We start from the raw sequence: 25,166 nt of genomic DNA on the forward strand, positions 1-25,166 counted from the left end.
ACGGCACGTGAGGCCAAAGGTCTGGAGCTTTCTGCTCCAACTCGTCCCGACTTCAGAACATGCAGACCTTGGAGCAGTGGTTCAGGATCAAGTTCACTTTAAGCGGCTGTAGTCAAATCATTTGTCTGATTTCTTGAACAGCAAGTTCTGGAAATGTCCCAGTCGAGATGTTGCACATTCAGTGGCCTGGACAAAGTATTCACGCTAGATCTTTTTTCTGCATTTTGCGACATCAAAATCATAACTAGAATATGCATACAGATGATAGGTTTTTCGTTAAGCCCACATTTCTGTATAAAAAAGTATTTTTTAATTAATGGTTCGTTGTGATATCTTCATTTTAAAAGTGATCTTTCCAATAGCCATGAGTGGGAAATAATCACAATGAACTGAAATGCATTGTTTCAAATATCCATCTTTGTATAATTTATTTTTTATTAATTTATTTTTATTTGCAATTTGGGAAGAAAAAAAAAAAACAGAAAAGAAAAGAAAAAAAAAACGGTTTTTATTTTTCTACAGATTTGGAGAAAGAATTTATCACTTGGTGATAAAGAAATTTGAATTTAAAGAATTTAACTGGGACTTTAATATCTAGCACAAACACCTGCTGTGGAGCTGCAAAGGAAAAAGTCAGGAAGCAAACAACGCGTTTCAATAGTTGCACCTTTTATTATAAAAAATATGTACAAAGATGCTACAATGTTTTTTTCGATATAAAAATGCATACATTTTACAAAGATAATTACGTCTTTGAAGTTCTAGCTCCTATTCAGACTAGAGTGACATCCTTCAGGAGTGTTGTGGTAAGGTATTCAGCGTGTTGTAATACTGTATTTTAATCAATACATTTCATTTGCCTGAGTTCATGTTTTATTCACCATAAGAAGCAATTTGGGAAGAAAAAAAAAAAAACAGAAAAGAAAAGAAAAAAAAAAAACGGTTTTTATTTTTCTACAGATTTGGAGAAAGAACTGTTTGCATAATGGAATTTAAGGACATTTGAGTATTTATACAGTCATTATGAAACACATGACAGAGCTGCATAGTAACTTTATTATTAACCCGGTTATTATTGTTTTTTGGAGTTTTTTTTTTTTACTAATAGTGATAAAAATTAGGAATAAATAGGTACTGCATTTAAAACCGGGAAAATATCTTTTTTTTTTCTCTCGATAAATACAAATTCACCGGGCCTGGTGGTTGAATTGATACGTCAAAATGCCATGTCTGTACCTAGATAAAAATAAATACAATAAATAAACAATAAATTAGATGGGTTAACACAAAGGATTCGTCATTTGTAGTAACAAATGAGAAAAAAAAAGAAAGAAAAAAAAAGAAAGAAATATGGCTTCTCGATGCAGTTTTCCCCCCAGATGCTTTAGGAAAAAGAGAGAGAGAGAGAAAAAAAGCTGCTTCTTACCATTATTGGGTCTGTATTAAAAGCACAGCAGCCAAACTACTTCATTTGTCACTTGGATACTGTAAACTGAAAAAAAGAAAAGAAAAAAAAAAAAAAAAAGAAAAAACTCCTGACCCACGTCTGGTTCGGTGGCTGAAAGTGAGTTCCTGCTCTGCGGTGAAGCTTCGGCAGAAATGAAAGAGCGGCGCGTCGACAGTCCACGGGAAGACACCGTCTCCAGTCCGGCTACATTAAAACCTTTAAAAACCGCTTGGGACAGAAAATAAGGATATCAAATGATGCTTGCAAAATCCCCTCCCTCACCCCCCCGCCAACCCCCAGCAAGCCGTATAATGCAAAAAAATATATTTCTATATACACATACGTACATTTACATATAATCCATTCATAACAGCTCAAATCTCTAGGAAAATATGCATTGATTCATAGATTTGGATTTACAATTTGTTCTGTTTCGGTGCATGTAGTGTGGCGAGTTGTTCCTTGGTCCATGTAACAATAAATAGAGCTGGACGTAAAAAAGGCAAGAGTCGGACCAGAAGGAGCTAGAACGAGACGGAGACGACAGGAAGTCAGAATGCATCGCGGTGTAGGTAATTATCTTTGCCTTCTCACAGACAGTCGCAGGTTTTGGACTTTTACTAACCCTCCCGCAGTCTTAATACGACGCACAAGAGGATGTTGGCTGTTGGAGAGAGGGGAAGAGAAGGAGAAAGAAAGAAAAAGAAAAAACCTCTGAGAAGTGCACATGGGGTCAGTGTGACCGCGCACAAGGTAAAAAAAAAAAAAAAAGCTTGTGGCATCCAAATGACCCCGTCTCCTAAGACCGCAGGAGGGTTTGATAAAGCGGGACACTAACTTTGCTCCCTGGTCATGTGGGGTAATAAAAACCCAAAAGTCATTCACTCTACAGTTTGAAAGCGGATCTTCTCCGTGATTGCCCCCCTCGCTCCCAACCTTGTTCCCAAAACCTGGAAGGATCTGTAACATCACCACCGACACGCACGTTGTGCTGTGCATAGTCTGGGATCGCTTTCAGGAGCCCACGATGATCTCCATGATGTGGTCCAGTTCGTTGAGGTCGGACCTGCAGGTGGCGCTGGAACTCAGCGCCGTCGGCCCGTGAGAGGACAGGCTCTCCAGCAGGTCGTAAGGCCCCATTTTGGGGGTGCTCTGCATGCCCGTCAGCACCGTGTCCAGGTCGTAGTAGGACGGGTCCACGTCAGAGAACAGCTCCTCCAGCGCCGGGTCGGGCGGCGGCGCCGGGTGCTTGATCTCAAAAGTCCCGAAGACCTGCTCCCCTGTCCTGGAGTCCGCTCTCAGGTGATGCCGCTCGGTGTCTTCGCCTTCCGACGCGCACTCCTCGCTGTCCTCCTCCTCATCCTCGTCGCAGTCGGCGTCGTCCTCGTCGTCCTCCCAGCAGGGCCCCATCCCGAACGGCCCCGCCAGGTAAGACGCCGAGGACAGCTGAGGTGAGACGGGCGACAGGGACGACATGGCGACCTCCGCCTCGGCGTCCCCGTCAATCACCACCTCCTCCGAGTGGTAGCCCTCCTCCAGCCCGGACACGGAGAAGGGTTTGGGGCTCTGGCCGGCCTGCACCGCCGCTGCCGCCGCCGCCGCCTCAGTCTGTCTGCACAGCACCTCGGTGGCCACCAGGCGGTCGGCGGGGCACTGGGCGGCCGCCAGGGCCTGGGTCATGATCTGCCAGGTGCCGTCCTGGGTCATCTCCTCCTGGATCTGCCGCACCGTGTTGGCGATGAGCACCGAGCGGCACAGGTTGGGCTCCACCAGCATGTGGCAGAGCTGCAGCTTGATCAGCGACATGTCGAGCAGCGACTGCCGCTGCAGGCTGTAGGACGACGACAGCGTCCGGGCCGCGGCGGGGGACGGGGCCGGTGCGGCCGAGGGGCCCTGATCACCGCCGCCGCCGCACACCGCCTCCTCTCCAGAGTCGGAGAACTTGCGCTTGGTGCCCTTCGGGAACATGATGTCTCTCTGCTGCGGGAAGGGAGGGAAGAAAACGCAGAGTGAGAACTACTGACAGGAACTCATGAGGGACAAATTCACAACCACAAAGTGTTTCAGAGTTGCACTAGCTAATGTAAGTGAGGAGAAAACTGTGCTTTGAAAAAAAATGTAAAAAATAGTCACACCTCTTGAACTTTTTCACGCTTCATTATGTTACTGTCATAAATCTCAGAGTTTTAGTGGGATTTACTGGGAGCAGAACAGAACAGAACCGAACTGAGAACAATGTAGAAACGTTTAAAAACTGCATTTGTTTTCAGCATCATCACTTTCCCTCCAAATATAGCTGCAATTCTTTTGTGGTTCGTCTCCAACAACTTTGAACATCTAGGTAGCAGATTCATCGTATCTGAGGGTCATGGTCAATTATTCTACCGTATCTTTATCTCTATCTGCCGATATTAGCCACTTCAAATATGTTGTGTTGGACCAATAAATAAATCAGGGCCGATATTAACAGCCGATATTTAATTCCATTTGTTGCCGTCTGGGTCTGGAGGTTGGTGATGTCGCATTCGCTTGGTCGTGTGAAAGTGATAGTGATGCAGCAAAGGATTGTGGGGATTTTTGTAACTTTACTGGTGAAGTCAGCACTGTGGTTGTTTTTTCAAGCTGTCAAAATGGTAGTGATGTCTCAATCTAAAGTGTAAATATCAGTTATTGGCAGTATTGACATTGGATATTGATATCGGCCCAGATTGCACATCACTGCATCCCCGATCTAGAGAACGAAGTTTCCGTCATTCCTTCTTCACAAAATAGTCCGACCTCCGTCAGACTGGTTCATGCGCGTTTGAACTCAACTTTCAAACCTTTCTTTCTTTAGAGTTGGGTGTGGACTTTGACTAGGCCATTCTAAAACATGCATATGCTTCGATCTAAACCGTTCCACTGTAGCTCGCCATGTTTACTGTTGTCCAGTCTCAAGCTTTTCGCATTGGACTTTCCTCATGGGTGGAGCTACATGTAGCTACATGTAGCTCCACCCATCCTCCCTGTTCCAGCTGCAGAAGCTTCACCGCGCTGCCACCGTGTTCCCCTGTGAAGACGGCTTCAAGGGTGGTGCAGAGTTCATTCTACATGTGAACTATTGTGCATGAAGGCTGAATTAGAGACGGGTAGTTGTAGTTATGTTTATTTGATAAAAAAATTGCAAACATCTGTGATAATTAAACTGATGATGTTTGCAAACCAGAACTATGGCTGGGATTGTTAGATATAAGTGAAGCTATTTTAACTATTATAGTACAACTGGTCTACTAAATGTCACTGGTGAACTGAAGTGTCCAATTTGATAATGGGGCCAGTTTTTGTGTTTGACAGCTTGCAGCAATAATTTGGGGGGGGGGGACATCACTTGTATTATTCTTGCAATAAATAACTTAAAATGTTGTGATAAAAGTTGAAAATCTAACACTACATCCCACCCTGAACACATCGCTTCTGCTGTGAAACATAGTGGTGGCAGAGTAAAGAAGAGGGGACGATTCTTTTTACCGTAGGGAGGGAAACTGGTCAGAAAGAAAACCTTGTTAAAAGGGTGGCGTTATGTATTTTCCAGGCATATAGTGACATATAGTGGCTTTTAATTACCTACCTACATGCCTAGAAATTGGGCCTCTGTCCCTTTAAGAAGCTCTAAACCGCTCTTTCTGACACTCCGCCTTCAGGAAGTCATCACAACATGGCTCCTCCATTATGCTGCTTACAACCGTTTCTTAGGGACAGAAGTAGTTCATCTAATAAACTCTGCGGCTGCGCCAAGGCGGAGCTATGGGTAAAAAGGCGGAGCTTTGTGAGAACAAGCTCCCCCAAACGGTTGCCGTGGGAGATTGCTCAAAGATGCATGTAAGAATCAAAGCAACATATTAGGTATGTTTTGATGAGGGAATAATAATAAAACATGATGTAAAGCTCAAAAACGGTCAATTTTACATAACACCAACCCTTTAAAGACTGCAAAAATCTTGAAACTGGAGTAGGTTTTCATTTGGAAAACAATATTATTTTCATCCTGCTTTACAAGTTTGCCCTATTTTGCCTTGCTCTTTCACATTAAATCCCAATAAAATACTTTAAAAGGAGAAAAACCTGTAAAGTTCAAGGTGTGTGATTACTTTCATGAGGTACTGTAAGTGTCATGTAATTACTCAAATTAGTGACAGATGTAATGAGGTTAGAGTGGTGTGGTAGTAGCTGTGTGGACAGGAAGAAATCTGCTTAAAGCAGTTGTAACATTACAAATAACCTCAAAAAGAAAGAAGAAGCTGCAACTCTGAACTACAGTGAAAAGTAAAATGGTTGGGTTTGGGATTTCCTTAAAAGTTTGCTATACCTTTCCTGTTGAGAGGCACAGGCAATAGCAACGCAGCTCGGTCCCGGCTGCAGCGCTTCAAGTACTTTTGTACGCGCGACAAGCAGCTTTTGTTCAGCACCATTTCTGCCCATTTTAGGCCAGTCTGAAGCAAGACTCCTGCTGGGCGGAACAACCACACTTTTAACAGACCGCTGAGCCACCGAAAATAGCATGGTTACCGACTAAATGCGGACGCTGCATCAGAATAAGCACAGACTACAGAGAGCTTCGTCAGTGAACACAAACAGCACTCAGGTTACAAGTATCAGTGAAATGATACTGGTTCACATGGCAACCTGCGATCAAGAAAAAATAAATAAATAAAGGTATTTATCTGCTGATCAATACGGTGCGTCAAATGAGTAAAAAGACAGAACATGAAACATAAAGACATTTGTAATTTATTGTATAACACACCACCATGACTCAGTGATATTTACAAGGGGAATCGTGTTTCCAGGCCTACACACGCAAAGACTTTAAAACTAGTAGAACAAGATTTTCACTTTCTCTTCACTGAGGGGGGCAGAGGGGGGAGAGAGAGAGAGAGAAAGAAAAAAATTCAACTTCCTTGTTGAAATACCACGTCAACACATTTCTTTACAGGAAGAAATCAACACTGTCCAAAAATAATAATAAGAAAAAAAGCCATCTGAACTCCTAAATGAACAGGATGGAATCAAACAGAAGGTTGAGCTCTGAGCTGCATTTTAGTTTTCCAGACTGAAAAACAGTGTCCAGCTGTGTCTCCTCTGTAAAAACCTGTGGGTAGGGCATTTATGTCAATGAAGCCACTTGTGCTAATGTTCCATTCATGATACCTTTTTTTTTTTTAAACATAAAAAAACAACATATTTCTCAGTAAAATTGCATGTATTGATATAGAAAAAGCACAGCATTTGAGCTTTCTGTGGAAAGCAAAGTGAAACGAAAATGCTCTATAAACTGCTGCTCTCATGGTAACGGTCACAACTCTGTGTCAAGCAGCATGCTCTTTCTACCTTTAACATTTAAATATAGGATGCCACCATTCTGCTATTAAGCAAACACCTCAAATTAAAATGGCAATATACAAGAAAACATGGAATTAGAGCCTAATTTCTACTTACAAACCACAAACTTTCACCATAATTACACCAATAAAATGGATACACAGTATAAAAAATAAAAATAAAATCGCTGTGTCACACTGATCAGAGTGAGTGAGCCAAATCAGCAATATTTCAAGTTATAATTAGAGATGCACCCAGAAACCAGCTGGTGACTGTAGGGCTTTTTTTTATTAGTTTTTCTGAAATCAAGAGGTTATTTTCCCAGTCAGAAACTCAAACATACAATCTTTTTTTCCCCTGCAAATCAGTGACCTCAACATACCTAAGCACAACCAGTTTGTGCTAACAGTAACCAGCCCCATTTAGTCCGCTTTAATCAAACTCCAGTCTGTGTGCCTAGAAAGTCTGGTTCGTTTGGGGAGGTGTGAAAGCGTAATCAACCTCTGATGCAGACCAAAAAATTGCAAACTTTGGTCCGCCTAAAAGCTTAGGTCTTGGTTTGGTTGAAGTGAACTCTGGTGCAGTTTGAATGCTTATGTGAACGCCAAGCGGACCGGAGAACCCTCCAAAACAGGAAGCGTGCAATAGCATAGGGCCTTCTGGGTAAATACAACTGAAGCAGACGTGTGAGTCTAGCGCTAACAGGAGAAAGGGCTTACAACCTCTAAAATTTGACACCACTCCGTTTTTGTTTACATTTCGCGAAGAAGGAAGTTGCGCTCCGTGTCTTCTTTAGAGGGTTTCGTATTTGTTTCCTTCAGTGGTTCCTGGTGCAGCGCCACCACAGGTGAGGAGGTGAACAGATTTTTCAACGATTTGGTTCGTTTGACGCAGCAAACAGCAGCAGCTGAAAATGTAACAAATGCTGCAGTTTTGGTTCCCAATCAAACTAAGTCTACCGAACTGTCGAATGGGGAAAGAATGCCAAAATTAGTTCTTTTCAATGATTAGTGAAGCGTTCAAAAACTAAATAAGGAGTACAGCTGTAAAAGGATTCAGAAACAATTATTTTTGTCTGTCACCCGCTTTTTACATTTAGTAATGCTAACCACAATATGGCAACATACAATGCTAAAGTCTGCCTGAAGTATTAACTCAAAATCTTTGTTTTAAAATCTAATAAAATCCCATATTTACTGCAACAGCTCTCTGTCTCTCTCTCACACACAGTGGGATGTCACTGCTGCTGCAGATATAAATAATTAATGCTGGCACATGGCGAGAAGGTGTAGCTCTTAAAGAGAACTACATGAAGCTTTTTTTTAAAAAACAATCAGAATTCAGCTCTGTGATTGGTGTATCTCTAATTATAATCTATTTGCATCAAAGGCTCCAATGTACACAGAAAGGCCTTTTGAGTCCTTCCTTGCCTAAAATGACATTTCCTGGCAATAGAAAAGATTGGGATAAAAGTCATTTAGAAAGATAACCAGAGAGCTAAAACCCAAACACTGAGAAAATAATCATGGATGTGTTAGGAAAATATGTCAACAATGTGTGAGGAATTAAAACAGAAATCAAAGACAACCAGGAAGCCCCGTTGCTACAGTCGCCATGACTCTTAAAATCCACTTCCGATGGTTTGTACCACATGAAATCAACCCCACATGTATTACTGTTAAAACTCCCTCAGTTATCAGTTTGCATTGCCAACACTACCTTGGTAACTGACAACAATTAAATCCCTCTGACGAGCAAAATGTGACTTTTTGATATATTTTGGATTTTTGTCTGTATAATTCTAAAATGGTCCCAAAGCCAGAGCAACTCAATAAAAACTGCTCTCTTTCATAAAGGTTCCATAAATGTTAAATTCTGTTGTAAAGAAACCCGTTTAAAAAAAGTCTAGATTCTTAATATCCAAAAGTTTAGCTTAGCGACGAAAGCAAATTGAAGCAGATGCTTAACTTAGTGCTAGCACTGTTAGCTAGGCACAGTACTTATGGAGTCTTTACTTATGGCTAGTCAGGAAGAGGATGATGTTAGCAAGATGGATGACATCTTTATTTTTCATGTCTTTCACACAACCACCATAATCAGAGCTACTTCCTGTCTTACTTCAAAATAAGAGTACTAACTCTCAGGGGGTGAAGTTTAAGGCACTGACCTTGAGACTGGTGGTTTTTGATAATAGCTTTGATTAAAACAGCAACTAGATAGCGCTTTGCGCTACACTGCATTTTAATATCACAAGATGACATAGTAGAAGACATACATACAGCCCTATTTTTTGGTTCTAATACAATAAATTCAGAAAAAATATCAAACACTGTTTTCTGCGCCTCTGACTGTAAGCCAAAAATCATTAAAATGTGACCAGCCAACACAGGTGTTTTAATGTAGATTTTTTTTATTTTTAATTACAGCTAAATTGTTACAGATATTAAATTGTTTTTTTCAATGTAAAATATTAAATTGAACACTAAGTATTTGTTTTTTAATTTTTTTTTTATTATTTATATTCTAACTTTTATTCAAATCAGACTTTTGCAGTTTTTACAATTAGTAAAAACAATTTTTAGCAGTTTTTACTAATTTGTTAGACTTAGTAAATTAACTAAGTTTGTACTACTTTTATTACAACTCAGAATGGACTAAATTTTACAGTATTTTATTTCGATCGAAAACAAAAAACTTAAATCTTGTAGCCTTCATTACATTAAACGAGAAAAACCCTTTAAGTTTTGGAGCGATAATGATTTGCACCTCCCATTCAGGACTACGGTACTTTAATTTTTTAATTAAATATTGATTGCTAATTTCAGCAAATCATTTGTTTGTTTTTTTTAAACATTGAGTTGATGATTTTGGCTCAAATGAAAAAAGCTTGGACGCTGGTGTCTTGGCAGCAACATTTATGGTGTCCAAACTCTTTTATGGTATTTAAATTTGCACTTCATTAAGAGCATTTTACCATTGAGGATACTGAAAGCAAAACAAGCAATTGCACATATTAGTTTTTTTTAATATTTACCTCTGTTACACTGAATAGCTCCATTACAAATGCCTAATTTGGGTGGCTAAATCAAAATAATTTACATGACAGTTCCATTAACATTTATTAGAGTACCATCTTCATACATGTGATTTATATACAACTGCGGTTTCTTCATGCAAGATTTTAACTGTTTAACCCTAAAATGGAGACTTGTATGGCATTCTCGCTGCATCAGGAACTTCTTTAAACAAGACTTATAGCGCTTAATGTTGATAATAGCAGCTCGGTGATACTTGGATTTGTCACTAACAGCATTATACGGCTTAGAATGTAAACACTAAAGTGTTTGTCGTCTACCGCTTTGGGGCCAAACAAAATACAGCCTCGCTTTACGTCAATGGCTCCTCGCGCGGCCCATCCCCCACCTCTCTCTGAAAAACCACCACTTTCATATACCGCTGTATCGCTTGAATAAACGAGATTTTGAATACGGCAGCTAAAGTGCTTTCTCATTTCCCTGCCAACTACACGTTGTTTTCTCAACGAATAACCTAATAAAAGCCAGTAGAGGTTAATATAGGAACATTTGAGAGCTACTGGCCGTGACTGCCGCATGCTTTGTGTTTCCAGCATCAGAGCCACCGAGCGACAACGAGGCCATTTTGCGCTGGGAGCTAACAGCCGGCTAGCTAGCCTACGGTTCTGGACCGGGCTCACGGAGTGCTTCCAAGTTAACTGTTCGCTCACATTGTAAACAAGTTATCTACACGGAGCTGTGAAATTATTGGCTTACGCCTAGTTCCATTTCGCAAATAAACGCTCCAAAGCAGAACGGTAGGAAACGGAAAGCTAATGAGCTAAAAGCGCCCACCCACCCATCCTCCTCGGTCCTTCCTCCTTTCTGGCCGAAAACAAGAGTTTTCGCCGCGACTGGGCTGTAAAGTTCCTAAAAAATAACAGCCGTTCACCCCAGTGCCTGCTTAAAAACACCGCTGCCGGTGGTTGGGTAGCCGTACTCACCTCGTGTTTGTGTTATTTTATTCCCGTCTCGGTCATAGGATCGACGGCAGAGAAAGCGGAGATCAGGTTCAGATGAGATCATTCATGCCACGGCTTCAAAAACTGAAGTACCTCCGTCCTGCTGCTGCTGCTGCTGCTGCGGAGCGGACGGCAGGAGGGAGAGAAAGGAGGGGGAGGGGAGCCGACAAAAGCCAGCCATATGCCTGGGATTCCTCTCTAATGATTTCTCCCTGCTTTTCTCCTCGACTGACGCTTTTGACATACAATCGAAAGCTTACTGTTATTTTTTTTGTTTTGTTTTGCGTAGTGTTTATTGAGTCATTTTAGCCGTCCTTTTGCTCATTTCAATTCGTTTCCACCGCGATTAAAACCACTTAACATTTAGCAAACATTAGTGAAGAACAGTGCGTATATATACCATGTAGTGGTAAGTTAAAATATTGTTCCCGGTAAAAGTATTCACACCCCCGATGTTTTCTACATTTGTCATAACTATAAATACAAAGTACTTGTATTTAAAGTTTGTATGTATAAATTAAGTAATTTTTAAATGAAAAAGAAAAGCACGAGATTATCCCTTTTCTTACCACTGAAAACAGGAAAAAGTGTCACGCATTTATTTTTATACCCCTATATTCTGATACCACTAAATGAATCCAGTTCATTCAATTGCTTTCAGAAGCAATCCACCACTTTGGCCCCATGGATCACTGTTCACCTCATCAACTTCAATTGGAAGAAAAGTACAAATCTAGGAAAATATTATATAACACAATCAAGTGGATATATTTCCTCCAGTCCTTATAAAGATGCAATACCTATTAAATATGACTTCAAAGAAATTAATGCCTTGAAATTGGATCTCTGTTTCTTTAAAAACTCTTGCTGTTTCTGAAGCTCCATCTTCAGGAAGTCATCACAGCATCTCTATTAGTCCTTTAACAGGTTTTTTTTTTTTTACCATTTAGAAGTAGCTAGAAGGAGGTGTTTGCTAATCACGGCTGGCTAGTCTGAAGGAGCTGAATGAAGTGCAGGGGATGGCTGCTCTGTGAGACGGAGGCTTGGAAACTGCGGCTCCAATCTGCACCTCGAAGGTGTTGCCAGGTCCAACCAGCTGAATGGAGATTCAAGGATTTCTCAAACATGCTTGAAAGAAAATCAAGGCAACACTCCAGTCATCTTGATTGATGAGTAAATTTCATTATAACATGATGAAAAGGTCAATTTCACATAATACTACAGCTTAAAACAACAACAACAACAAAAACATCTGTAGTCTAGGTTCAGCTCATTATCTTTATTAAAATGTAACCCTTAAAAATACATTTTCGCAAGAAATACTTCAATACAAAAGTTATACAAATCAGTTATTAACTCTGTATATTGTGCTGAACACTTTGAGGTATAGAATAAACTTCAAAGAAGGATCTTTGAATGATTAAACATGCAGACATGTACCTCTAACAAGTCAGAATGCAGCATTGTTAAATGACAAACAATATGTTAATTCAACCCTGCAAACCTGTGGCCTGCAGATCAAACATCACTTCTCCTTTTCTGAAGCCCAACTCTCCATTTCAGCCTGTGCTGCTTTGTTGGAATAGCAACAATATTTGACCTTTCTTGACAAATTAAAAAAAAAACACAAAAAAAAACACATTGGGTCCATTCCCCCCTTGAAACATGACTTTGGTTATGACATGCCAAACTATTCCTTGTTCTTTTTATTTTTTGCAGGTGATTGTTGCTGGTCTGGATGTCATTTGGACAATTTTTATATTTCTCCATTTTCTCACTTTCTGTAGTTTCACCCACAATCTTTTTAGATTCATCACTGTTTTTCTTCTTTCCCTATTTTGCAATGATTCGAACTATAGGAGTGACCTAGTGCTGTTACATGTCAATCATCTGGGGGGTCTATCAATCAAATCTCAGAGGAAGGGTGGGGACTCCGCCCCTGATCCACAGCCGGCCTTCTGCCTCTCAGAGCGCTCCTACGGACTAGCGGTAGCAGCACTCAGCAAACACCTGGTGGAACTGAGCTCCTCATAGAACTACTTCTCAGAGCAACGCTCCTAAGAGAGGCTGTAAATGACATAATGGAGGAAGGTTGTTGTGATGACTTGCTGACGGCAGAGTGTTGGAAAGAGCCGGAGCTTCTTAAAGAGACAGAGGTCAATTTCAAGGTGTTAAAATGCAAAGTCCAATTTATTTTAAGTTATACTTGACATATGCTGCATTTTTATAGGCAAGTAAAGATGACGTAGTCACTTGATTGTGGAATAAAGCGGTACTATCTTCCTGGAAAATATATAATATCACATTTTTAACATAAGTTTTTATGAGTTAAAATGCTCTCTGTCATTTATAACGTGAACAGACAAAGACACCTTTCATCCATGAAAACACATTTTCTATTAGAAAGGATGAATTGATTATTCCATATTGGAGAACAGTGAGGACTGAAATTATGTTTGTAAATCATCTTCCAGTAAGGAGGAAGCTACTCAAGAAATATTTATGGGGAACTTCTGGCAATTAAATTCACGTCATAGCAGAAAATAAATTTCCCCCCGCCCCCATACAGAAGAAGTATAAAACTGGATATAAGAAACAAGAGTGCTAATATCCAAAGTCTGACATTCTCGAAGCAAAACTACCGCTCATAAACACAACTTCCTGTAGTGTGTGTGTGTGGAGTAAGGGGGGGAACATTTTTTACCTCTTTCTACAAAGTTCCGTTTCGAGCATTTTCTATGTTCGGAGAATAAACGCAGGAGCACCGCCAGAGGTTTCTAGAAGCAGCAGCGTGCAGCGGACATCCACCGGCTGACTGACAGACAGCGAGACCTCCTGCATTAGGCTTCGCTCCGCTTTCAAAATTCTATTATAATTATTATTTATCTGCACACATGGCAAAGTGGGGAGAAGGAGACCCTCGCTGGATCGTTGAGGAGAGAGCCGATGCAACGAATGTCAACAATTGGCACTGGTGAGACAACATGAAAGGGCACTTACTTACAGTTAGCTTGAAGCTGATGCTAACCGCACGCTTCGAGGTGCGTTTTTCCTCCCAAACCGCTCTTGTATCACATTCTTCCAGTCAGGAGAGATTATCAATCCTGTAATTAACTAAAGCAAAACGTCTTAGTTGGCAGTAAAGCTTTTGCTAACGTCGTTCAAGTTAGCGTCACATGTAGCTACCGAGGCTTTCCATTAGCTGTTCACCAAAGCTAAAGCTGTGTCTTTTGCCGTTACATTCAGTATGCTATGTAGCTACGGAGCCAGTTTGACCATATTGGTTATGCTCATAATGTAACTGCAGACTGGAGTGTGACCATAAATTCTACACAGCTTGTGGAAAATATAACCCCCCCTTTATTACTTCGAAGAAAAATCAGATGAATCCGACTGCTTACCCTTACTTTTGATCTTCGAATAGATAATTACCTTTCATCTGTTAGTGAAATCCCTCCCAGTGATTTATCGCTATAGAGAACCACATTGTTGTTTTCATGAACCAATTCATTTTTGTTGCATTTTAAATCAATACATCAATGAGTGCTCTTAGATTTTTCTAGTAAGTTGCTCAAATTTTGTGTTAGGAAAAATTTTTGAAGTACAAACTGTTTTATCTAAAAAAGAAGACAAATCCTAAAACGACTTTTACACGATGCCAAGATCATACTTGTAGTTTTAAATTTAAAAGTTACATTTTTAATTTCCTTTTCCCAAATCTACACTAAATTGTGACAAACTGCGACTTTAAATCTCCTAAAATTGTTTAATATATTCCTCTAAAATGTTCAACAGGTGATCTTAGAACGATTTCCCCTTTTACGTCTAAAATAAATGTCAGCTAGCAGACCCATAATAGTCACTTTATTCAGGCAAAAGATCATATTTGTTACTGTGGAATATGATATTTTTACCGTCAAAGCCAGTCAAACTGATGCGACTTCCAAGTTCTCGGGTGCAAAAATCTTCAGAGGTCAAGAGAAAAGATTTTTACGCTCTAATCATGATTACAGAATGGCAGTCTGCTCAACATGGTTCTCTTTTTTTTTTTTTGTTGTTGTTTTTTTTAATCTTCAGGACTGAAAGAGATGCAACAAACTGGTCTTCAGATAAACTGAAGTCTCTGCTGCTCGGGCTGAGCGTGGAGGACGACGAGGGAGCGTGCGAAGTGACGGAAGTCAGCAAGTTGGAAGGAGAGGCCTCGATTAACAACCGCAAAGGGAAACTTATTTTCTTCTATGAATGGAACCTAAAAGCGACCTGGACTGGTGAGTGGAAAGCAGGGTTTGAACTGAGAACGACACACGGCGGCTGCTCCGTTTGTCGACTTAAAGTGACATGAATCATCCTTTTGTCCCTTGCTATTCTGTCGAAAATCAAAAATAAAGCATCTCAGTGTTCTTTAGGAATAAGAAGAGCTTTTTTTGTTGCACGTATATATATTTTTTTTCAAATTGAAAGTTTTGCCTCTTGATGCATCACAAAGTACATTTTACTTTTTTCCCCACCCCTAGTGGCCACATGTTTAATCATTTTCATTCAGCTCTTTTTTTTCCCCAGACCCCTCTTCTGTAAAACTGCATTTTAACAGTTTTACTTGGGGAAACTTTATAAAACTCCTCGATGAACTCTGTGATTTACAAACCTAATTCTGACCATCTGTTGGTAAAACGGAGAAATACTTGAGCCGGTCAACACGGAGATTAAAGAACATTTTTGAGACTTGCACTGGCTGACCAGTAGGTGGCAGTGTCTGTGGTGACTGCAGGGTTTTGGACTCATTTTGTGTGGCCCCAGCCACAGCTCAAGAGTGGTCAAAATTAGCTTCCCCCCTTAGCAAATAGTTCTGATGCAGAATTTTTTTGTAGGGGGAGGAGGAGTTTACGATAAAAATCGACATCTCACAATGATTTTAGTAATTGATTATTCTGATTTTGATTAATCTCATTTTAAAAAAGGCACATTTTTAAAATGGTTAAAAGTAGGCTTTTAACGAATAAAACCTACTTTTTTAAAATCAAAAATACATTAAAATATGCGAGCAGCAAAATAATTCAATTCTTTTATTTTATTTTATTTTATTTTTTCAAATAAAATACACATTTTAATGCCTACAATGTAATAACATAGCAGTTAATCTGAACCGGGTGAAGCTAAAATTCTGGTATTTGAGGAGTTCTGGGTAGAAAAGATTTACAGACAAAGGAATTTGTTTTATCTTAAATGCACGTTTTTCTTTTCTTTATTTCATTTGAAGCAGTCCCACATACATCCAGTGACTTTTCACTCAAAAACCGACTCGAATTTGATGTTGTTGTGTTTTTACAGGAAAGTCGAAAACCGGAGTAAAATACAAAGGTTCTATCGAAGTTCCAAACTTGTCCGATGAGAATGACATGGAGGATCTCGATGTAAGTCAAACGGATGATTTAATGATCCCGACTGTGTGGTGGTGGAGCGGCGCTCTGAATCATGTCCCTGTGATCCGGTTCCTCAGATTTCCATTTCGTTGAACAAGGATGAGCCCGACACGCCCCTGGTCCACCTGATGAAAACTAAAGGAGCAGAGAAAATCCGGGAGGCTCTGGGGAGTTACGTTGGCTTTTTGAAAACAGGTCTGTAAAGATCAGGGAAAACCATTCCCGTCCCGAGAAGAAATTAAAACTAGCGATTTAATTAACACCGATGTTTTTTTTTTTTTTGACTCTTTCAATTATTAAAAGAAAAAACTGTCTCATTATTATTCATTTTTTGTTTTTTTAAAACGGCAGAATTCACGCAAGGGATGATCCTGCCTACCGCTAACGGCGTGGCCAAGCCTCAGTCCGCTTCTCAGTCCAAAGCCAAGCAGGACAAAACTCAGGTCTGTGTTTAAAGACGGCAGAATGTTTCTGAATTAAAACCCGGCGTAGAGCTAGACCAGCGTTTCCCAACCCTGGTCCTCCAGGCTCACTGCCCTGCATGTTTGAGGCATTTCCTTGCTTCAGTCCAGCTGATTTCAATTGATGACTGATTAACATGCATTTGTTGAACTGCAATCAGTTGAATGAGGCACATTAAAGCAGGGGAACCTCTAAAACGTGTAGGACAGTGAGCCTGGAGGACCAGGGTTGGGAAACACTGAGCTAGGCTGATTAGAATGCCGTGTTTTTTGTTTTTTTGGGGGGTTTTTTAGGTTTCCTCAGGAAGCAGCACGGCAGCTCCCGTCAACACTGGTGTCAAAATCCCCACCTGTAAATTCACCATCAGAGACACGTTTCTCACCTCACCAGCTGAACTCTACAGAGTCTTTCTCAACCAGGAGGTGAGTCCGTCCTGCTGCTGCTGATCCGGTTACCAAATCAGGTTCCGCGTCCGTTTCCTCACCTGCAAATGCTCACCTGCTTATTCTGTCTTATCTGACAATTTTAGGCCTCATCTGCATAAGAATGTTTTTTTTTTTTTTTTTCCTCCCCTTAAAGTAAGAATATTTTAAAGCGTTGTCAAGTACCAGTAACAATATGTATTTAAGTGTGAGATGCTGGTGCAAAGTTGGCAAATAAATTTGTAATTCAGCACATTTATGTCTAACAACAAACAAACAAACAAACGAAAAAAAAAGTTTTAAGCACCCTTCTTCTGTATCGGATTGGTATCGGCCGATACTAAACCTCAGATATCCGTATTGGAATTGAAAAATGTGAATCGGCACATCCCTAAACAAAATGCCTGTTAATGTTTTGAGAGAAGTAAACCATCCTGTATTCAGTATCTGGAAAAAGAAAAGGAAAAAGCTGTCTTGCAACATTCACACCTACATGTGTTGCATATAACGGCATAAAATGATAAAAAAAATAAAAAAGTTGTACATAGCCTAAATTAATGTATTTTCTACAAATTGTAGTTCTAAGAGGGGGAATGAACACGAGTTTTACTTCATCCTGATCCTTTGAGCAACTTGTTTTTCTTTTGTCAAATTTTTATCTATATTTTTGCTCAAATAAAGTAAAGAAATGAAGTGACTTATAACTGTAAATGGTGCCTTCAGCAGTTGCAAGAAGTTCTCCAAAAAACTCCACACTCGGTCTTTGTTCACCATTTGTGTTTTTTGTTTTGTTTTTTGTTTCCCCCCCCCCCCCTTGAGTCTACTGGTTATCTTGTGATGGATTTTATGCACATGTTCCATTCTTGTTTAGAGCCACTTACAGGTGTGGGGTGGTTATAAAGAAAAAAAAAATCATTTGGGGCCATTTTGGGTGTTTCTGTTCTGAAAACGGTCCTGTGTGAATACGAGAGACTTTGAAAACGCCAATCCGTTTTAGGGAAGAAGAAGAAGAAAAAAACGTTCCTGTGTGCGTTGGTGGACATCAACGTCCATCATGGTGGACAATAAATGATTTTGTTAATCCATCTAGCTGGAGGCCATGATGTCACAGTGTGCTGTCTTTGGGTGTGCAGATGGTCCAGGCGTTCACACGCAGTCCTGCGACGGTGGATGGAGAGAGGGGTGGAAAGTTTCGCCTGCTAGAAGGAAACGTCTTTGGGGAATTCACGGAGCTGGTGAGGCTGACGTTTCCTTCAACTATAATGAAAGCGTCACTGGAAGCTCATGTTTTATTTGAGGTATAATGTACAACACATGTAGAAAATGGTTGGTGACTAACAACAAATCCTCTTGCCATCAGGTACCCGATGAGAAAATAGTAATGAAGTGGAGGTTTAACAACTGGCCCTGTGGTAGGTTCTTCATATTTTAGATTATTTTTTATGCTACGGAGAAGAACAGCTCATACACAAGCATGATTGACAGAGCCAAGATCCTCCCCTTGAATCTGATTGGTTATTTTAGAGTTAGGTTTTAGTCACATTCCAGGTTTTTCTGTCAATTTTTATTTTATTTTATTTTTTAAAATTTTGGAAACTCATTGCCTCTCTGCTCCACAGAGCATTACGCCACCATCACCCTGATGTTCCTGGACCGGAGCAGCGAGACGGAGCTGAAGGTGGAGTGCAGAGGCGTCCCCAACAGCGAGGAGGAGCAGACGAAAGGCGGCTGGAAGAGATACTACTTTGAAGCTATCAAACAGACTTTTGGCTATGGAGCACGACTTTTCTGAAGAAGCTGTACTGTAATAACTTGTTTTTTGTTTTGTTTTTTTTGTTTTGTTGTTTTTTTTGTATTTCTCCCTCGCCCCCACCTCGCCCCCTCCCCCAGCCCTCTCTCTGTTTTTTGGCACAGAACAGCTTTACACTCGTAGGACGAGTTAATGAAACAAACGACTCAGTCGCTGTACGTGTAAAAGTTTTAATCGCTGGAAATATTTAATTCTTGAGGGGTATTTTTTTTTTTCCCGCGCCGGTGTTCGGGTCGGTTCTCGAAAAAGAGCGTAGGCGGACCATGCCTTCCGGGGCCGAATAGGAAACGTGTCGGACAAAAGAGGAATCCGGTGAACCACTTCCAATTGGCATCGGCTTCAGTTCGCGAAGAAGCCAAAACAGTTAAAAAATGGTTTATTTTGTATGTATTTTATCTTTTTTGAGTCATTGTAGTAAAGTTGGTATGAACTAAGATGCATGTCTCATTTAAAAAATGTTGATGGTGGGGGGTGGAGGTTTTGAGCTCAGACAGTGTATTACAGCCTCATCCGGTGAGTTTGTGTTCATGTACATTAGAGGACCAGCATCAGTGAGACTTGAAGCTGGAACATTAAAACTAATGTTTGTCAGCGTCAGTTTTTTTGGGGTTTTTTGTTTTTTTTTGTTTTTTGTTTTTAAAAAAAAAGCCGGTGACAGCTACGTATGTTTGACCATATATGGCTTCAAAAATGTAAATATGCAGTAAAAAATGCTCTAAGAACAGAATTCCTCTATTTATTCTGCACTTCAGCCCAGTACCGTGTTTAAAGAAATAGTTTCTTGGAATAAACAAACTGCTGTAAGCTTTTGCTTAGTTTTATTTACCTCCTGCCTTGAGTTATTTACACATTTCATAAAATATATATCTATATATATTTACAAGTGCTTTAAAAATAAAAACCACGATGGCTGCTATTAAAAAATAAGCACTTATAATTAACAAAGATGGCAAAACCAAATGAAAAATCAATCATTTTAGGGCTACAGGGGTGAAACAGTTCATGATGCTAACCTCAAATCTGCAGACAAGCTAAAAATGAAAGAAAACCTAACAGAAAACTTACATCTAACAGTGCAGACTGTTAAGTATTTAAATCTACGAACAAAAGAAAAACTCCTGTAGCAGAAATCCGTCCTGCATGGACGGTCTGTTCTTTACCAAAGCTTTGCATGTTGGTACAGATTCAAACTGCTGCGTAAATTCCATTGTGTCCCAGAAGTGAACAGTGTTTCTGTCTGTTTTTGTTTGTTTGTTTGTTTTGAAGAGTCACTGCAAAGCCTAATGAAATGCGAACAGAAATGATGTGCTGCTGGGAAGTCCACGTTACAAGCAGATGTAGCGCTCCGACTCCTGGGGGGGAGGAAAAAAAAAGAAAAAAAGATGGAGTAGTTACTAATTCCCCCCAACGTGCAATACCCTAGTATAACTACAGAGGGTGCATTTACTCTCAGACATGAATTCAGAGTGCCAAGAAGAAGGTTAAATACTTAAAATGGACATGAGCATAATTCATTTTGGCCTTTTAACGAAGCATATTTGATGTAAATATGTCTTAACTCTCAGAGGTCGCAGAGAAAGCTCGCGCTTTTTGCAGCCGCGAGAAATGTCGCAGAGATATTTCCGGCCGGAGACGTGGCCGCTCGTCAGAAATGGTCAAATGTATTTCAGTTTGTTGTTTCCTGGCGAGGACGCAACCGTTCTGTTCCAACTGGACCGGGCAGACACACATCCAAACAGGTTTAGGAATAAATAACATAGGCTAACAGTGAGCTTCTGGAATGACCTCAACCCTGTCAGTTACTGGGGAGCTCCGCTTACAAAGCCACGCTGGAAAACGTATTAAGTATCCTCTTCTGTTTGTGATGAGAGCAGCGGTGAAAAAAGTCCAAACAGAATTTGTCCAGATGCTTGCTGACGGGTACAAAAAGCATGCGACACAACATGCAAAGGGACACTGTCGTCCATTTAGCAGTAGTTGGTGTCAGAGGTAGAGCAGCTCTACTTCGGCATATTTTCACTCAAGTAAAAGTCCAGGAATTTACTCAAGAGTAAAAAAGTATTCCATGAAAAAGGCTACCTAAGTCACTAATCTGATTTAATATCTTACAATGATGTCATCAGCCAGACAATACAAGATAGTTTTGTGCAAGATTGGGAAATTTAACGACTAAAATGAAAACTTTTACACAAATATAATTAGAAAAGAACTGATTTTGAGCAGCAGAAATACTTCCCCAAATCAATCAGTTTCTAATAGAAATCTTATGGAACCAATACTTACATCATGAAATACAATATGCTAGAATAGCGTAAAGTACTTCCAGACTATATTTGGTGTTTACCTCAAATTCACTTGACCTTCAAACGTCTCAGCTGATAAAACATAATGTTAAAACAACAAAGTCATAACTAGTTCTTCCTACACACTTATAAATATATCTGAGGATTTATAATTTTCTCTCCCAGGGGGAGCACAGAAGGAAAAATAAATAAAAATGCACTATGAATTTAAAATTCTGTTTTTGGAATTCACTGAAGTCGTATGCTGCACTACGATTCCACCTGAGAAGAACTGTTCAAATGAGGCATTAAAAGTCCAAAATCAACATGGCGATCACACACATGATGAGCGCATCTAACCTGTTCACTGGTTCTGTGTCCCCCAAACACCATTTCTACCTCCTAAGCTGTTGGGTGAGTGTGTGAGCGTTGTGTGTTCAGTAACCGGATACGTACACTTGAGCCTGAGTCGGTTTCGTGTGGCCCGTGGCTCCGTTGGGGAACAGTCTCTCCTGCTCCAAATGGGTTTTTAGCGGCGGTGTTGCTCTTTTTGTTCCTTGAAAGACAATAAACTGCATAATGTTACATTCATGGTGAAAACAGATATCAGCTACTTTGTTTAGAAATCCACATTGACCACGAAGCACTACTAAAGCAGCAGTATTGTGTATTTCCCAGGCACATGGTACTATTTTATATCATAATCAAGTAACTATATTACCATCAGCTGTTGTAATATTGCAATATGTATCGAATTTGACTTAAAATAAATTTGGTTTTGTAATTTAATGCATTGAGATTGAGCCACTGTCTCGTTAAGAACTCCTGCTCTTTCTGAAACGCCGCATTCAGAAAGTCATCACAACATGGCTCCACTACTAACCCTTTAATAACATTTTTATTAGGAAGAAGTACCTTTTATGAGCTCAGCAGTTGCGCAATTCCACAAGGTGTTTGCTAATTGCTGCTGGCTAGTCTGAAGGAGATGTGCAGGGGAGGGGTACTCTTGGAAGATGCAGCTCTGAGGAGGAGCGGCACCTGGAAGGTGGTGCTAGCTCGACCCAGGCCTTTTACACAGCTGAATGGTTGCCATGGAGATTAAAGGATTTCTCAAACATGTATGAAAGAATCAAGGAAACGCTCCACTTATATGTCTTCGATGAGGGGATAACATTCTAACGTGATGTAAAGCTCAAAAAAGTCAATTTTACACAATACTGCCCCTTTAAAAGATTTACAATTGGAAACTAAATGACGTGGTGATAATGTTCCCACACATCCTTCATAGATGGTGTTTTAGTTTAGGTCAGGACACAGTAAGCTGTGGCCACTTGTGTATTAAAAGTCTGTATATTCCTCAACACCAAGTGAGATCCAGCAAACCAGCTGGTGTTGGTCAACAAAGGGTCAAAGGGTGTATATAATTAAAGGGCCATTTCAGACATGAGAAGTGTAACTGACCTACCTGTGTAAGGGAGGCCAAATACTCATGCCTCGGTTGTCCTTCTGGGTTGGTGTAGACGTGGCTCCCTCTGCCAGGTCTTTGAGAAAATGAAACAATTTCTCTGACTCTATGCACTGCTTCCTAAATGTAAAAGAATAGAAACATAAATGTTTGTTTTTTTGTTGCATTTTGGTTGTTTTTTTTTTGCCCACTTTTGTCCAACTGCACACAAATTCAGATCTAAACCAAAAGTTCCAAAACTCTTGAAAGAGCTGAGCTTCACAGTCCTCTTAAAACTACAATTATCCCCATCCAACTGTTCCCACCATCCATTTTCCTTCCACCCAACTTTCCACTGATGTTTTTGTCAGAGACAACGCTCTGGGAACAATCATCTTCTTCAGTAACAGTTTTGTGTGGCTTCCCCTCCTGTTGGAGGGTGTTGAGTAAACAGTTTCCCCATGACTGTGAAGGTCACAAAATGCCCAAAACACAATATCTATATATTAAAGATCATTTTTACTTTCATCGTCTGTAGTATTCTAATCGACGGGTTTTCGCTCGCTGTAAGCCATGCTGCGTCAAAATGAACAGAAATAGACTCCTAACATGTGAATAATCAATCAACATAATAGGCCTACATGAGTTTTGCTTCTTGAACCAAATTACTGAAATAAATAAAATTTTCAAAACATATCCTAATTTACTAAGATGCACATCTGCGTATGTTTGTTTATTACACCCCCCACCCCCCAAATCCCATCCCACTGCTGATCTGAGATCAGTGTCACAGAACAACACAGATACTCACATGTGAGCCACAGACACGATGTTGTTGAACTTCGCCTGAGTAATCAAACAGGTTTTGGTCAGCAAAGACTTCAGGAACATCTCCAAAGCCCGGGCTGTTTGTTCCAGCTGAGGAATCCACAACTCTACAGGAGAGATCTTTATTTATTTATTTTTCTCTTTTTTTTTTTTAACCCAACTCAAGATGTCGGAGATGTTACTCGTTCATTTGTATTCAGGCAAATTTGAAATAAAACTAGAACAAATACAGTTTAAAGTCATTCTGAATAGATGCCACAGAAAGTGAAGGAAGAATTAGGTTTCTAAAAAAAAACAAAAAAAACAACCAAAAAACAAACAAACATGGGAGTAAAGAATATGCAAGTAGATGTGCACAAAAGAAAGCTTGGTCAATGTCTTTGCTGCGATGTAAGTTTGTTAAAAGGTAGGTTTCATTTTGATTGATTAACCACGGACTAAATAAATTCAAAAATATACTTAAAATGTAGATGAAATTTATTTGAGTTCGGTTGATTTTAATTATGGGTTTTTAATCACACAATGCATCCTCGAGCAGTTCAGTTTTTTTGTGTTGAGTCTGTCATTTATTTTATTTTATTTTAATTTTTACCAGTTAAACCAATAACTTGTAAGCTGTAGGGAGAAAGTATCACGACTAACCAAGGTGAGGAAGCTTTTTACGTGTTTGGACTACAACTCCCATTGCTTAGACGAGATGAAAGCCAATGCTGAGTTAAAGGACGTCTGAAAGATAGCAAAACTGACAACTGAGTCAGTTTTCTTTTCTGCTTCTTTTTTTTTTATTTTTTTTATGCCACAACTTGAAGGATACCGATGAGCACCGGAACTGCCACCGCTATCCTCCCAACTTCGGTGTCCTTCTGCATGATTTTTTTGATGCGACCCTGTAAACGATAATAAAAATTTAAGGGGAAAAAACAGTCTTCATACAAGACTGTCATGCTGGAGCTCTGTTAAAAACAATTTTCTGATGAAATTGTTCAAATGAATGTGAAGGTGAAGTTACATAGCAACTGTCACCGGTTTACTGACTGACTAACTTTATCACGGATCTCATTTCTAGTTGATTTCGCGTGTGTAAAATACACAATAAATGCACATAAATAGCGGTCGACATAAATAGCCTACAAGCCAAAACTGCTGTTTTTTGACTTATCATAGTATCATTCTATATGCTAACAAGATTTCCGACAGATCCGATAGTCCTTAAACACATCCCGTGCCCCTTTACTCCATGCTGCGTAAGCTAGCTATTAGCTGGTTTCGTTTGACTTTAAACGGCTGATATTTAGCACAGGGAGAGCAGTACTCACAGGAGGGAACCGTACGTTGTATTTTTTCTTCTGTCCGGGCATTTTCGTTGCTGTAATTCCCGCTGTTTAGTCACATTTTTCATGTTTTTACGGCAGAGTGCAGCAGCATCCATTTGTTTACTTTTAGTAGGTAGAAAAGTGATGAGAGGAAGAAGAAAAAAAAAGTGATGTCAACATTTGACCCCCAGAGGCACCATGGCAACAACATGACATCTACCCGGTGATAGTGAAAAACACATGAGGTGGAAACAAAACAAAATAGTAATAATAATTATAGTTACTACAGTTATTATAATCATAATAGTTATTGTTATTCAGATTATTACTGTTGTGGTTGTTGC

The 25,166-nt window shown here is 40.0% G+C and overlaps 2 protein-coding genes across 3 annotated transcripts; one reads left to right on the forward strand and one right to left on the reverse strand.

Annotated features, from left to right (window-relative positions):
- Positions 1-649: 649 nt before the first annotated feature.
- Positions 650-25,166, reverse strand: cdca4 (cell division cycle associated 4). Of its 2 annotated transcripts, XM_044142899.1 has the most exons (7): positions 25,152-25,166; positions 24,826-24,945; positions 24,324-24,396; positions 23,493-23,586; positions 22,703-22,822; positions 21,694-21,793; positions 650-3,427 (listed from the first exon to the last, which is right to left on the reverse strand). In XM_044142899.1, exons 2-7 carry the CDS (start codon positions 24,865-24,867, stop codon positions 2,462-2,464), a joined length of 1,395 nt encoding a protein of 464 aa, XP_043998834.1. In that variant the 5' UTR covers positions 24,868-24,945; positions 25,152-25,166; the 3' UTR covers positions 650-2,461. The 2 variants fall into 2 exon arrangements, with proteins under 2 accessions (XP_043998834.1, XP_043998833.1); XM_044142898.1 differs by lacking the exon at positions 25,152-25,166 and having other exon boundaries at positions 24,826-25,016.
- LOC122846145 (activator of 90 kDa heat shock protein ATPase homolog 1-like) lies at positions 13,512-19,586 on the forward strand. Its single transcript, XM_044142929.1, has 9 exons — positions 13,512-13,815; positions 14,919-15,109; positions 16,170-16,252; positions 16,339-16,456; positions 16,613-16,704; positions 17,017-17,145; positions 18,279-18,380; positions 18,506-18,557; positions 18,765-19,586. Exons 1-9 carry the CDS (start codon positions 13,736-13,738, stop codon positions 18,935-18,937), a joined length of 1,020 nt encoding a protein of 339 aa, XP_043998864.1. The 5' UTR covers positions 13,512-13,735; the 3' UTR covers positions 18,938-19,586.

This window comes from Gambusia affinis, linkage group LG16 (genome assembly GCF_019740435.1).
Source record: "Gambusia affinis linkage group LG16, SWU_Gaff_1.0, whole genome shotgun sequence".
NCBI lineage: Eukaryota > Metazoa > Chordata > Actinopteri > Cyprinodontiformes > Poeciliidae > Gambusia > Gambusia affinis.